The 13,708-nt window shown below is 42.2% G+C and overlaps 1 protein-coding gene across 1 annotated transcript in view; it reads left to right on the forward strand.

Moving 5' to 3' along the window:
- The window catches only part of LOC126248655 (venom carboxylesterase-6-like), a 218,623-nt gene that overhangs the window by 74,640 nt on the left and 130,275 nt on the right, over positions 1-13,708 (forward strand). The window contains exon 5 of the mRNA XM_049949889.1: positions 11,500-11,649. Coding sequence (XP_049805846.1) covers positions 11,500-11,649 — 150 coding nt within the window. The remainder of the gene's footprint in view (positions 1-11,499; positions 11,650-13,708) is intronic.

Below are 13,708 nucleotides of genomic sequence, written 5' to 3' on the forward strand. Positions count from 1 at the left end.
AACTGCGCGCAACAAGATGGCTTCTGTCTCCTTGAGCTCAAATTAAATGGCGCGGAAATCGTTCCCTATCTGAATATTAGTTTAATCCTGTTTTTTTTTAAAAAAAAAAAAAGGATAGAAAGCAAGGCTCTATTGCTGATAATCTAGCAACAGAGCGCTATAGTTGATAACACATGGTCCTTCCTTCACTTCCTCCGATGTGCTCATTTGCGTCTGCATATTTTTTTTTCGTTTCTGTTGTGTATTTTCTCCCTTTCTTCTTTGAAATTTCCTTCTGGGCTTCTGTTTCCTTTCTTTATTTCACTATTGTTATTTTCTTTACGATTCCTGTAATGCAAAGAAGAAAACGCACATTGTTATAATGTGAAGAATCAAATTCTTTAAAATAGTTTAAACAAATTGTACTTACAAAATCCGATAGGCACAGTCCCTGTAAGGTCGCCACTTATAGTGTTACGTTGCACTTTTACCAATCAATTAAGGTTTTATGCGTCCCGTACAGAAACTGAAAGAACAATGAAAATTTTCTTCGAAGGTTTTTATAAAATTCTAACTTTTGTAGGGATTGTCCTTTCTGGAGTAATTATGGGTGCCGATTTTTCCAGGAATAGTTAACATCAAGTTTTACCTCTTCATTGTGTGGTCTTCCAGTTTATTTAATCTTGGACCGCCAAAACAAATCTTGCATTGTTCCCAAGTGGCCTGGATTAGGCAATCGAACATTTGTTTTCGCCTCGCTCTTCTGCGTCTTCTGTTCACTAGAAATTTGTTTCTCGTAGTCGGGTAATTAAGTAAATAGTTGAATAACTTTTGTGTTCATAAAGACTCGCATTTCTTGCCTTTAAATGTGGAATTTTTGCTGGGGCAAAACCGGGTCATAATGTTTGGACCTGATTATTTGTCATCAAATAATCTAAAAGTCTTATTTCTATTACGTATGGGCATTTATTACACTGTCAGGAAGTACAAATTGGCCTAAAGTGGACATCTAGCCCTTCCAATGCTTAAAATCAATCAATTATCACGAAAGTGTCTTTTTGTCCCCTTCTGCCCCACATGTGGGCCACAACGGGGCACCTTTTTCTTTTCTTAATTAAATGTCAGATATACCCTTCAAGAAAACGTAAATTGAAAATATCAGATATATCCTACAAGAAAACGTAAATTGAAAACACAATTCTATTCACATAATGCTCAAATGTGTGTGGCATCCTCGTCATGTGTATCAACTCCTGCACGTGATTTCTAGGCCCATTTCTTGCATGACATACATCTAATCCATCCTTCTTCTGAAAAATCATGGCAATAGAGACAATCGTCTTCATTACCACAAGATTTAAAGCCTATAGGGCGAGCGGAACCCATCTTCTCACTGCTTTTGCCACGCTTAGAAGAGGAATTTGTTTTTCTTTCTGCAAATTTGGGACATCTTTGTGGTAAATCCAAGCAACGTTTGACACTTTTCTTCGATTGCTTCCCATTCTGAGCATTTCGTGACTCCAGCTTGTATCGGATAAGATTGTGATTCGACCTGTCTTGATGCCTTGTCCGAAAATTACCTTGAGCAGGTAGTTAGAGAAGCAGCTCGAGAGGGTAGCGTCTTAGACCTCCTGGCAATAAACAAACCTGAACTTATTGAATCAGTTAACGACTGCATCTATGACGACGGGTCTTACAAGGAATGTTAAGAAAGGTAGGAAGATACATTTTCTCAGCAAGGGTGACAGGATACTAATTTCAGAATACCTCAGCAGTCAGCATCAAATATTCGGTGATGAGGATGAAGATGTAGAGAACAAATGGAAAAAATTCAACGGCATCGTTCAATATGCCCTAGACAAGTATGTTCCGAGTAAGGTGTTAAGGGATGGGAAAGATCCAACATTGTTTTAATAACCATGTTAGAAAAGCGCTACGTAAACAAAGAGCACTTCATCTCACATTCAAGAGAAGTAAAAATGTAGCTGACAAACGAAAGCTGAAAGAAGCGAAAATGAGCGTAAGAGAGCAATGAGAGAAGCGTTCAATGATTTTGAAAGTAAGACGTTGTCAACCGACCTGAGTAAAAACCCTAAGAGATTTTGGTCGTATGTAAAATCAGTAAGTGGGTCAAAATCACCGGCAGCAAAACAGAAGATAACAGAGAAAAGGCCGAAATACTGAATTCGGTCTTCCAAATTTGTTCCACCGCGGAAGATTACAACGTCGATATGGCAGAGTCTCTGATGTTTTCAAAAAAAATGGCTCTGAGCACTATGGGACTCAACTGCTGAGGTCATTAGTCCCCTAGAACTTAGAACTAGTTAAACCTAACTAACCTAAGGACATCACAAACATCCATGCCCGAGCAGGATTCGAACCTGCGACCGTAGCGGTCTTGCGGTTCCAGACTGCAGCGCCTTTAACCGCACGGCCACTTCGGCCGGCTCCTGATGTTTTCACCACATGATAACGTTGGGGGGTCCTTGCCAGTTGAGGCTAAAAGTGGTCCTTCAGTCAAACTGGATAGCTGAATATCTGTCGATGCAAATGGAAGAAAATCACCATCACTGAACACATTCCTATTGAGAGGCCATATTCCAGTTCGTCAGAATCCATTCACAGCAATGATCACTCTTGCAGCTTGCACATAAGCTGCACTCAACAGACTAGCCGTCTGAAATAGTCACAACTCTTCCAGGATTAGATCTTAGCCATTTTAGTTCTTCGCCCTCGTAATATTGCTCAATGGTTTCATAAATGATACATCCAATGGCTGCAGTCTACGAGAACAATGTGTTGCAAAAAACAACCGAATCACTCCATTTTCCCGGACTAGGTTAGCCAGGGTCAAACCTTTTGTGTGCGTCGAGTGCCCGACCAGAAGAAGCAACACCGATCTTTCTTTTGTCGCTCCTGTGAACGAAATGAGCTTTTTGAACCACACTATAAAAAGTTCGTAAGTCATCCACCCTGTTTCGTGTACTTCAACAGAAGTGCCAGGACACTTCGGAATCCTTTTTCTTGGAAAGACAAGCGTGGACAGCAGAGGTATAAATTTCAGCTGACACCATTTCTCACCTCTCAGCTGATGTTATCGTTCCAAACTGCTGACGTCCATCCTCTGCGATTAGTTTTGAATGGCATTTGGCATTCACATTTTGTGCCGTTTCGTCACTGTTGAAGGTCCTTTCACTGGTGAGCTTGGAAGTGTCTACTACCTGGCAATGGACGTCATAAAACGGTTATACTGCCACCTTGTTGAACCCCACTGCACGAGCTGCAGATGTAGCTTCAGGTCTTTTTAGACTTAAATTAGGATGTGTTGACATAAATCCTCTTGCCCAGTCTATACCTACTCTTCCACCGTGAAATGGTTGCGGGAGGTTATTACGCTCGGTTAACTGGAATGCAGGTTCACGCAACTCATCAAGAGTAAGTCCAAATAGTTGAGTTTCCGTTTTCGGGAGAACTGCACAAGTTCTTCTTCCTGCCCCTCATTAAAAATACTTACAAAACTTCGCATTTTAATGAACTTTGTACTTCAGATTCTCCCTTCTTTTCATGATGCTCTAAAGTTGTTTGGGACACGTGATACTGAGTAACTGCCCTTTTTCATCCCAAAGAGACATTCACAACAGCCTGGACTGCTTCATCCATGGATACACTGCTCCATTGGTGCCTTTCCATCTTTTTTCATATGTTCTTACCATTCTGAAATATAGAACCTGAAAAGGAATCTATGAGAATAAATAAAATATAATCAAAGACGAAGTGGGGCAGAACGAGATGATACCCAATTATGCCTCACCCATTTTGCCCCACAAGCACATTCTTACAGTTATGAGGTCTTGACAACACACATGATTCAAATACTTTAAGCAATGGAATAAGAAGCTCATAGAGCACACTTCGAAATAATAATACAAAATTTTATCTAAATGCATATCATTTCCACCTAATCGAGATGAAGGAATGCTGATCAGTTGCAAAACAATGACAGAATACTAGGCAGTGGCCAGAATAACACAGACACACGCAAGGAATGGCGGCAAACCGTCGTGTGGTAGCGGATAGCCCCGTGACATCATTGTTCTGAAAGATTCCGACACATTGCACCACTTACCGCGGAGATAAGATCTATACCAAGTTCTGCCCTGCTACCCTGCTTTGCCCAACCTTCCCCTACATATCGTTAATATGGCTGATTCGCTACTCAACATACACCAGCAATGACTCATGCAGACAGAAGAGACTAATAAAAAAACTTGAATGTAAACGAATCTTAAGCATTCGTTAACGACTTCAAAAATATTATGTTTTCTTAAGTCCTATGACTTTCACCTTCACCCCCCTCACCACCATTGTCTAAATCTCCCCTACCATGGCACGACATCGTTACAGTGTCCTCCACCATAATATCTGCTCCCTGACCACCCACAAACTCCTCTTCCTCCACACCCTCAATCGACACTGCACGGATGCCTTCATCCTAAATGAAACCTTCATCCAACCCCATCTCTCCGTCTCCACAGTCCCTCACACCCTCCACCGCACTGATAACCTGTACCCCATAGCGTGTGGCGGGGTTGCTATCGGCCACCTTAAACACCTCCCTGTTTGGTCTCAACCTCTGCTCAACAATCCTGCTGAGCATCTCACCCTCAACCTCTTCATCCCCACTCTTACTGTCGTCTGTGCCACCTTTTACATCCACCCTCATACCCCCATCCCATACGATTTCCTGGCCCACATTGACCACACCTTCTCCACCTATGTGATTGCTACAGCCATGCTCTTGCCAATCTCCATTGGTGGCATTGGTTTATCACCACCCTCCAGAGAGACCTGGTCCCCCTCCCTCAAAACACCCGACCCGAATCCAACACCACTTAGACGTAACCCTAGCCTCTCCCAACCTCCTTGGGCGCATCACTGCGTAAGTCCTTGACCTAATTGGAAGCGGCCATGCCCCTGTCCTCCTCACTATCTCTGATAGTCGCCATCCTTGCCCCATTCCTCACCCTGACAGTCCTCCTAAGCTTGTCCACGAATACTCCCACGCCAACTATGGTGCCTATCGGGACTCCATACACACCCAGGTCGAACGCCACAACTCTACCCTCCAATCTATCGCCAACATCTCCCAAACTGCTACCTTCCTCCACCAGACTTTGATGCTGTAGTCACCCATACCCAACCAAAACCATCCACCCTCACTGCCCAGCCCTGCCCCCACAAGACATCCTTCTCCTTCATGAATCCTGTTGCCTGCACTGATTCTTCCTCCACACTCGTGATCGGGACACACTCACCTGCTATTGGCAATTACAACGACACATCTGCAACATGCTTACTACGAAGAAATGCAGTGCCTGGCGACAGACATGCACACAACTCAACGCCACGCTCCCAATAATCTCTTCCAAGTATTGTTTCCACCGCCTTACTGGAACCGCTCTTCCCTACCGTATCCTCTCCTACTTGATGACCGTCCCTTTCCTGACAACCTCAGTAAGGCCAACCACTTTGCCTCCCACCTATCCGATGTCTTTTTCATTCCACATGATCCCCAGTTTGATTATTCCCTCTTCCCTGATGTCATCAAATGTATGGATACCTCCACTCCTCCCCTTGCTCCTAGCTTCCAGTACTTGGGCCACAGACCACTATCAGAACATAATACCCCCATCACTGCACAAGACGTCAGCCTCACACTCCTCACTAAACACAACACTGCCCTTGCCAGGACTTCATTACCTACCACCATCTCAAACACTGCCCTCCTTCCTTCCTTGCAGTCCTTGTCGCCCTCTACAATGTAATTGTTGCCACTGGCTCCTACCCCGACCTGTGGAAAACTTCCCATATCCTGATGTTGCCCAAACCTAATATGCCTCCATCTGATGCCTCTTCCTATCGTCCTATATGTCTCACCTCAGTGTTCAGCAAGCTCTTGGAATCCATCCTTACCTGGCACATCCATCACCACCTCCACCGACACCACTTTCTCCCCAACACCCAGTGCGGCTTTCGACCTTCCTTCTCTGCTGATGACCAACTACTATGACTCACCCATCTCTTCACCCTCCAGCTTAACTCTCGTTGCTCCACCATGTCTGTCTCCCTAGACTTCCAAAAGGTCTACAACCGCATATGGTATCCCAGTCTCCTGTTTAAACTCCAGATCTACGCCCTTCCTAAAACTATGTCCATCTGATTGCCTCCTTCCTCTCTCACCACCCATCCTCCGTTACCATGCATAACAGTGACTCCTGCACCTTCTACCCCTCTGCGGGTGCGCCCTAGGGTTCTGTCCTCTCTCCTCTCCTCTACCTCCTGTACACAGCAGATATGCCCCAAACCCCCCCCCCTCCAGTCCACGTCCTGCAGTATGCCCATGACACCACCTTCTTTGCCCTTGTTCCTACCCTTCCACGGTTCCAGCACCTTAACCTTTTTGACACATGTTGTAACCAGTAGCTCCTAAAAATCAATCCTTCCAAGACCCAGGCAATCATCGTAGGTCATACCACTGGCTCCTTCTGGGCCCTTGATTTTTCCCTTACCATCTGCGCCCATTCTGTCCACCTCTCCCTCATCCTCACCTACCTTTGACTCACCATTGACTGTCAACTCAACTGCATCCCTCATCTCCACTCTATCCAATCCAAAGCCCACAACTGCCTTCATCTCCTTAAACTTCTCTCTGGCCGGACGTGGGGGTTGAGCCCCTCTTCCATCCTCCACACCTACAAATCCTTGATCCGTCCCATCCTCTGTTATACCAGTCCCACCTAGATATATACCCCCCCCCCCCCAAATTCTAAAAGTCCCTCCAGATCCTCAAGTGCCATGCACTCTGCTCACCTTCCATATATGCCTCCCGTCCCCCACGCATATCCTCTATGACCTGATTTCATTCCCCCACGTGCTCCTTTGCCTCGAACATATCAGAATCTGCTACACCTCCTGTAAACTTGATGCTCTCCTCTCCAACCCCTGCCTGCTGTTGTGCCTTCACCATTGTGTCTCACCTACCCTCCACCTCTACAGCCTTCATCTCCTTTCCCAAGGTGGCTTCCGTCAACTCCCCCTCCTGGATGATGCCCTCTCCCCCTCCAGTTATCACTCCTATCAACTCTGATCCTCACCTACCCTTCCCTACCTCTGTCCCTCTCCTGGGCCTGGGCTTCCTCTCCCCCCCACCCTCCCCTCTGGTTTTTCCCCACCTACCCTCTCTTTGGCTCCATTCTCTCCACCGAGTCCTTTTGCTTTCCCCTCCTCTACCTTCCTCACTCCTTCCCATATCCGACCTGCCCCCCGCCATTTTTATGTGCCCTCTCCCTGCATCAGCTCCAACCCCTTCTTGCTTTTCCTCTCCTCCCCCTTTTTTCCCTTCATCTCTCATCTGTCTGGGTCTTCCCCCCTCCCCACATCTGCTGTAGCCTGTGGTGTGTTATCTTGATGTCTACTCTATAGTGCAGCATTTAAGTGAGTATTCAGTGCTTTTGTTTTCTAAATTGTGCATCACGAACCCTGTGTTTTTATAGTTTAACTTCTACAATATTCTGCCATTTTACAGTTTTTAGAAAGTCACTGTTTTATCACCTGTTTTTTATTGTTTGTTATCTTCTCATTATGTTTTTTAACTCTTCTGTAGGCTGTAGAGTGGCATATTAAGCTGCTGCCAGCCCCTGCACCCCCTCTGGGGGGGGGGGGGGTGGCGGAGATTGAAATTCAATAAAGGACAAATCCTATGACTATCTACAATTTATCATATGTGGTTGTAAAATAATAAAGAAGTTTATCGTCTAAAAAGAGATCTCATCTTTCCTAGATACATTACAGAGGCACCATATTTGGTCAAATCCATGGTTGTGTCCCATAAAAATGCATGGGAAAGTCTGTAAAAATGCAGAGGAAAGTGTGCCATCTACACAATATCGAAGGAAAATATTGTTACAGGAAAGTTTTCCATATTAAAAGAACTGTGTATAGACTTAGAATGACTTTCTCTGACGAAATTAAGTTTCAGTGTTGATGCAAATTATGGAAGTTATGATATGGAGGGTGCAATGTGAAAATAATTACTTGCGATATTTTATCAAAAATAAAATCAGCTGAGTGGTATTCAATTATGATAGATGAGTTACTGACATTACTTAAAACAAAACTCTATTAATATATGCAAAAATAGTGCATAAGTGGAAAATGTACATGCACCCTTTAATGCTGTGTCTGCTAACAGGATGTACTGTGAGAGATATGCACTGAAAGGACATAGGAACTGGTATAGGAATGTGTATTCAAATACAGAGATATGTAAACAGACAGAGTATGGTGCTGTAGTCGGCAATGGCTATATATGACAACAAGTGTCTTGCACTGTTATTAGATCAGTTACTGCTGGTACAATGGCAGGTTACCAAGATTTAAGTTTCACCGTGATGTTATAGTCGGCGCACGAGCAATGGGACACAGCATCTCTGAGGTAGTGATGAAGTGGAGATTTTCCCATATGACCAATTCAAAAGTGTACCTTGAATAACAGAAATCTGGTAAAACATCAAATCTCTGACATCACTGTGGCTGGGAAAAGACCCTGCAAGAATGGGACCAATGATGACTAAAAAGAATCGTTCAGTGTGATAGAAGTACAATCCCTCTGTAAATTGCTGCATATTTTAATGCTGGGCCCTCAACAAGTGTCAGCATGTGAACCATTCAATGAAACATCATTGATATGGGTTTTCCAAGCCGAAGGCCCACTCATGTATGGCTGATGACTGCATGACACAAAACTTTATGCCTCACCAGGACCCGTCAACACTGACATTGGACTGTTGATGACTGGAAACTTGTTGCCTGGTCAGACGAGTTTCATTTCAGATTGTGTTGTGTGGATGGACGTGTACAGGTATGGAGGCAGCTTCTTGAATCCATGGACACTCTTTGTCAGCAGGGGACTGTTCAAGCTGGTGGAGGCTCTGTAATGGTGTGGGGCATGTGCAGTTGGAGTGATATGGGACCCATGATACATCATTGGGAGGGGCAGTAAGTTTGTAACATGTAAACTGGAATTCTTTTGCATCTGTGCTAGCAATAGGTAAATGTCCAGTAGCTGCTAGTACACTAGAAAATTTAAATGGTTTACAATTTTTATCAGTATTGTCTTTTATGAAAGATTTCATGTTCCTTGTTAACAAATTGTGTTTGTCTTTTGGAAAGTCAAATTGAGATCTCATGTGCATTTGCATGTAAATTTGTGTGAACTCATACATACAAGGACTTTAAACTGAAACCTGGTCCAAATTACATTTTTTTTTTTTTTCTCGATAAAGTACCTCCAGAAATTCAAGACTGGAAGTTCACATTTTGTGGAAGTGTAATGCAAGATTCATTGCAACATAGAATCCTTATTAAGCTCATTATCTGCAAATTCTTAGATAACTTCCTTATAAATTTAAATGGGATGCTAGGGGATTTAGATAAGTTAGGAGTATTTAATTTATTTGTCCTAAAACTACAGAAACATTCTACCACATCTACAGGCTTAACTGATCTTTTACTGGAATGGGCACCACAACCAAAATTTCAGGCGGAGGGAGGGGGGGGGGGGGGGTTGCGGCACTGTCACCCTCACTCAGCTGAAGGCTGCTCAGCCAAAGCATTTTGACCCAGACTTACTTGGACTGCTCTGTGCTGACAGACTTTGGCCTCACAAGTAGCACATTTTACAGCTACATTCTTTGATTTTTTACTTTAATATTTTTATTTAATATATATTTACGCTCTTGGTTTTAAGAACTAACAGAAGCCATTAAATGGTACATGCCTCCATTTAATGATAGATTATTTATGTTGTATGCTGCCAATGTTAAATTATCAAACTTTGTCACCCATAATCTTAGAAAGATTTAAAGACTCAAATGTCCAGTTTTTCATGTTTAATTAATGTACTTTTACTAATATACTGAAGTAGAATTATTGCAAAAATTGTAGTATGAGACCTGTCATGATATCTTTTTTTTCATACACTTATTTTTATAGCAGAATATTGTAAATAAATGAACATAAGAACTAAACAACATAGGATATTATTATTATTCTAGTTCCATATGTGTTAAATCTTGCTCTTGACATGCTGTGAAAATTTCATGTTCTTATCTTCCGTGCTTTTTTGAGATAATGGTCATTTATAGTGAAAAGTAGTTCCGAGGTATTGACGTTAAAAGTTTTTTAATTCTAAACTTTTATACGAACATACTGCTCTGACTCCTTCATGCTCTAGATTGTTCTGACCCATATTCTGTGTTCTCTTCAGAGCTGTAATCGCTCAATGCTTGTCTTCTTTTTACTTTCTTGCCTCTTTTGTATTTGCTGAGCAGCAAACTCTACTTGGCATACATGAAGCACGCCCAGTCCTCATCACATCAACTTCTCCAGAACGTTCATTCTTTTATACTTGCCCTTGCCAAATGCTATTACACCATCAGACACTGTTAACATTAGAATGATGAGACCAACAATAACAGTTTTAGGTACATGTCACCACACAGCATTACTGAAGGAGATGTTCATGTTTTGGGTCTTCTCATGCAAACATTTGTGTAGTACCTCTGGATCTGCAAAATCTTTGAATATAGGTTTGATTGGCTCCATTAACGTCAAAGGAAGATAATTTTTATGTGTAAATGCATCTAGGTTACCAGAGAATATAACTTGCCTATAATTACTCCAAGCAGTATGTGGTGTGGCCACTTCAAAAAGCATTATTCTGTTTGTTTACACTTCCTTCATTGTTTGCTCAGTGTTTCCTACAACTTCAGGCACAAATTCAGATCTTGCCTGTTAACCGCAAATTTGCAATTCTTTTGTGCTTAGTAATTTAATATGCATAAAAAAAGAACAATATACACAAGTACACTATTGAAATTGCTGACTAGCACATTATTTTCTAACAAACTAGTCCCGAAAACAAAGGATTGATTCTTTTATTCATATTGCCACTTCTGAGACGTAGCAGTGGCATCAAAGATGGCAGTTTACAGCCTTCCAGCCTGTGTGGTTCACAAGATAGAATTGTTTAACTATATCAGTGAATGTGGGGTGGTGAAAATTGCTAATTGCTTGTCAAATTTAAACATATTATTTGAAGGTCTTAAAATAGTCTTTTTTGATGTATGATATACGATATTGTTCAGAAGCATCTAAAATACATTATGGAATGGAAAACAGAAAACATCAAATTTCATCGAATTTGACATACAGTCTCCTCTAACTGTCATCATTGCTTTTCTGTCTCGGAAGATAAAGAAGCTGCACATATTAACTAATGAACAGAAGATTTTCCCTTTGTTCTTTATTATTTTTCAAAAATTATTTTGAACTGTTTACAATACATTTGGAATGTCCTTGCTTCACAGGACACCCAGTACATGTGAATGTAAAAAAAAGAAACCTATTCTGTCCTTTTATAAAGGCAGCAGGCAAGTAAGGGTCATAATTGCATTACAGGAGCCTGAACCACCCAAACCATGGCCAGGGGTCTGGGATGCTATGCATTATGGTAGTCCGTGCATCCAGTATGTGTTCGTGCATAGCTCTAGTGACACACCTGTGGTTGGTGAAGAGGACTGTCTGCACCTCAACATCTTCACACCAAAGGTAAGATAATTCAAGGCATCAAATTACTGTCAACACACCAAGGTGGTGTATATTCACATTGCTATTGGACTCTGTTGGTGGCTTCAGTAACATCTGTAAAGAAATCTTCCCCATTACATGCAAATATATGACAAAACTATACTGTACAGCAATCTATGATGAACCATCACTCATTCTCTCCTACCCCAGGGAGTTGACAAATATACATAGTGGATGTAAGTATGACAGTGCTAGGCCTACCTTTTAATTGACAGGACGTTAGAGACTACACTTACTAGAATGAGGTAGAGCACTTGCCCGCGGAAGGCAAAGGTCCCGAGTTCGAGCCTCGGTCCAGCACACAGTTTTAATCTGCCAGGAAGTTCCATATCAGCACAACTCTACTGCAGAGTGAAAATATCATTCTGGAAACATCCCCTAGGCTGTGGCTAAGCCATGTCTCTGCAATATTCTTTCTTTCAAGAGTGCTAGTCCTGCATAGTTTGCAGGAGAGCTTCTGTAAAGTTTGGAAGGTAGGAGATGAGGTACTGGCAGAAGTAAAGCTGTGAGGACAGGGTGTGAGTCATGCTTGGGTAGCTTAGTGGTAGAGCACTTGCCCGCGAAAGGCAAAGGTCCCGAGTTCGAGTCTCAGTCTGGCACACAGTTTTAATCTGCCAGGAACTTTCACTACACTTACTACTTTTTTGTCTAATATTGTGCTTTTTCATTTCATGCTAAAATCAGTGTTTTTTTACTAAACACATGATGGGAATTGCTAGACAAGATAGGAAAACAAAGAAATGATCAGGAAGAGCAGAGGAGGATAAGATACAGTTACGATTAAAATGAAATTTTGTTGGACAGCAAACATGGCCAGGTGAATGAATGGTTGATAAACAGCTGAAGTGAATTCCAACAGATACGAAGAAAAGATTAATAACATCTGGTAATGGAAAGATGGTAGCCGGCAGGACCATAACTATAGTTAAGTTGGAATAAGGGGACAACCATTAATTATGTGAGTTCAAAGTGGTGGGGGGAGGGAGGGGGGGTGGCAGTCCAGCAAAATCTCACCAAATCTCATTTAAAGGGGTGGGGCGGGGGGTGATTGGAATGAATATCTTAAGTCAGCTTTTTAATTCAGACAGTCAACATTACAGCTAACATTTTGTTTTATAAAATTAATTCTGAGCAATATAATAGGTGTTTTTAGTTGTATGAAGCAAAACAATAAACATATGAAATAAATTTAATTATTTAAAAATTATAGGGTGAACCTCACATGAAGGAGAAGGTAGTTGCCCCACCACATCTCAGCAAATCCAACCAATGTGAAGGGGGAGGGGGAAGGGGGGCTCCAAGATTGTTTTTAGAAAAACCTCACATATTTAATGGACATCCCCTAAGTCGATGCCTGACAGTTGCAGTGGTCTGGGCAGAGCAGCATCTCCCCATTAGCTCAACCAATAATGTAACACGACTTTGTCAACACCTCTATGGCAATGCCTCAGTGTTGTCAGAACTCTATAGACAGCTACTGTATAGTGCTGCAGTCGTTAGCACTTCACAGATGAAATATGGCAACACTGGTGCATGCTGTCAGGGAACTTCTTGCACCATCTCCACTGTAGGCTCAGACAACCAGGAAAATGGCCATGGGCCATCGAGAAGGAGGCCTCCCAAAGAAAAGTTGGAGAAAAAGAAGTAAAATTCAAATGGAAAAGGTGGCAAAATAGAAAATGCGATATGCGTCAATATTCATTCAACAGCTGTATTCAGCTGTGAACAGAAAGGCTGAAAATGAAAAGAGCATCAAAGTAACTCTCAACAGAGGCAAAGAGATAAACTGTATGTTGCAGACACATTTTGCAGCTACAAAACCACATTATTCTGTTTGTTAAGACCAAAATTTTGGCAGCCACAAGCTGATACTATAGTAGATTATGTAGAGAGGCTACTAAACATGCCAGTAATTTTACTTTATAGATGAAGATGTGAAGCTTTTGTGATAACTTGTTTTTGATTATGAAGAGGAGGTTCGCCAGCAACTAGTCTTCCAATGGTAGCAATGTGAACAGTT

The sequence above is a fragment of the Schistocerca nitens genome, chromosome 1 (assembly GCF_023898315.1).
Source record: "Schistocerca nitens isolate TAMUIC-IGC-003100 chromosome 1, iqSchNite1.1, whole genome shotgun sequence".
NCBI classification, from domain to species: domain Eukaryota; kingdom Metazoa; phylum Arthropoda; class Insecta; order Orthoptera; family Acrididae; genus Schistocerca; species Schistocerca nitens.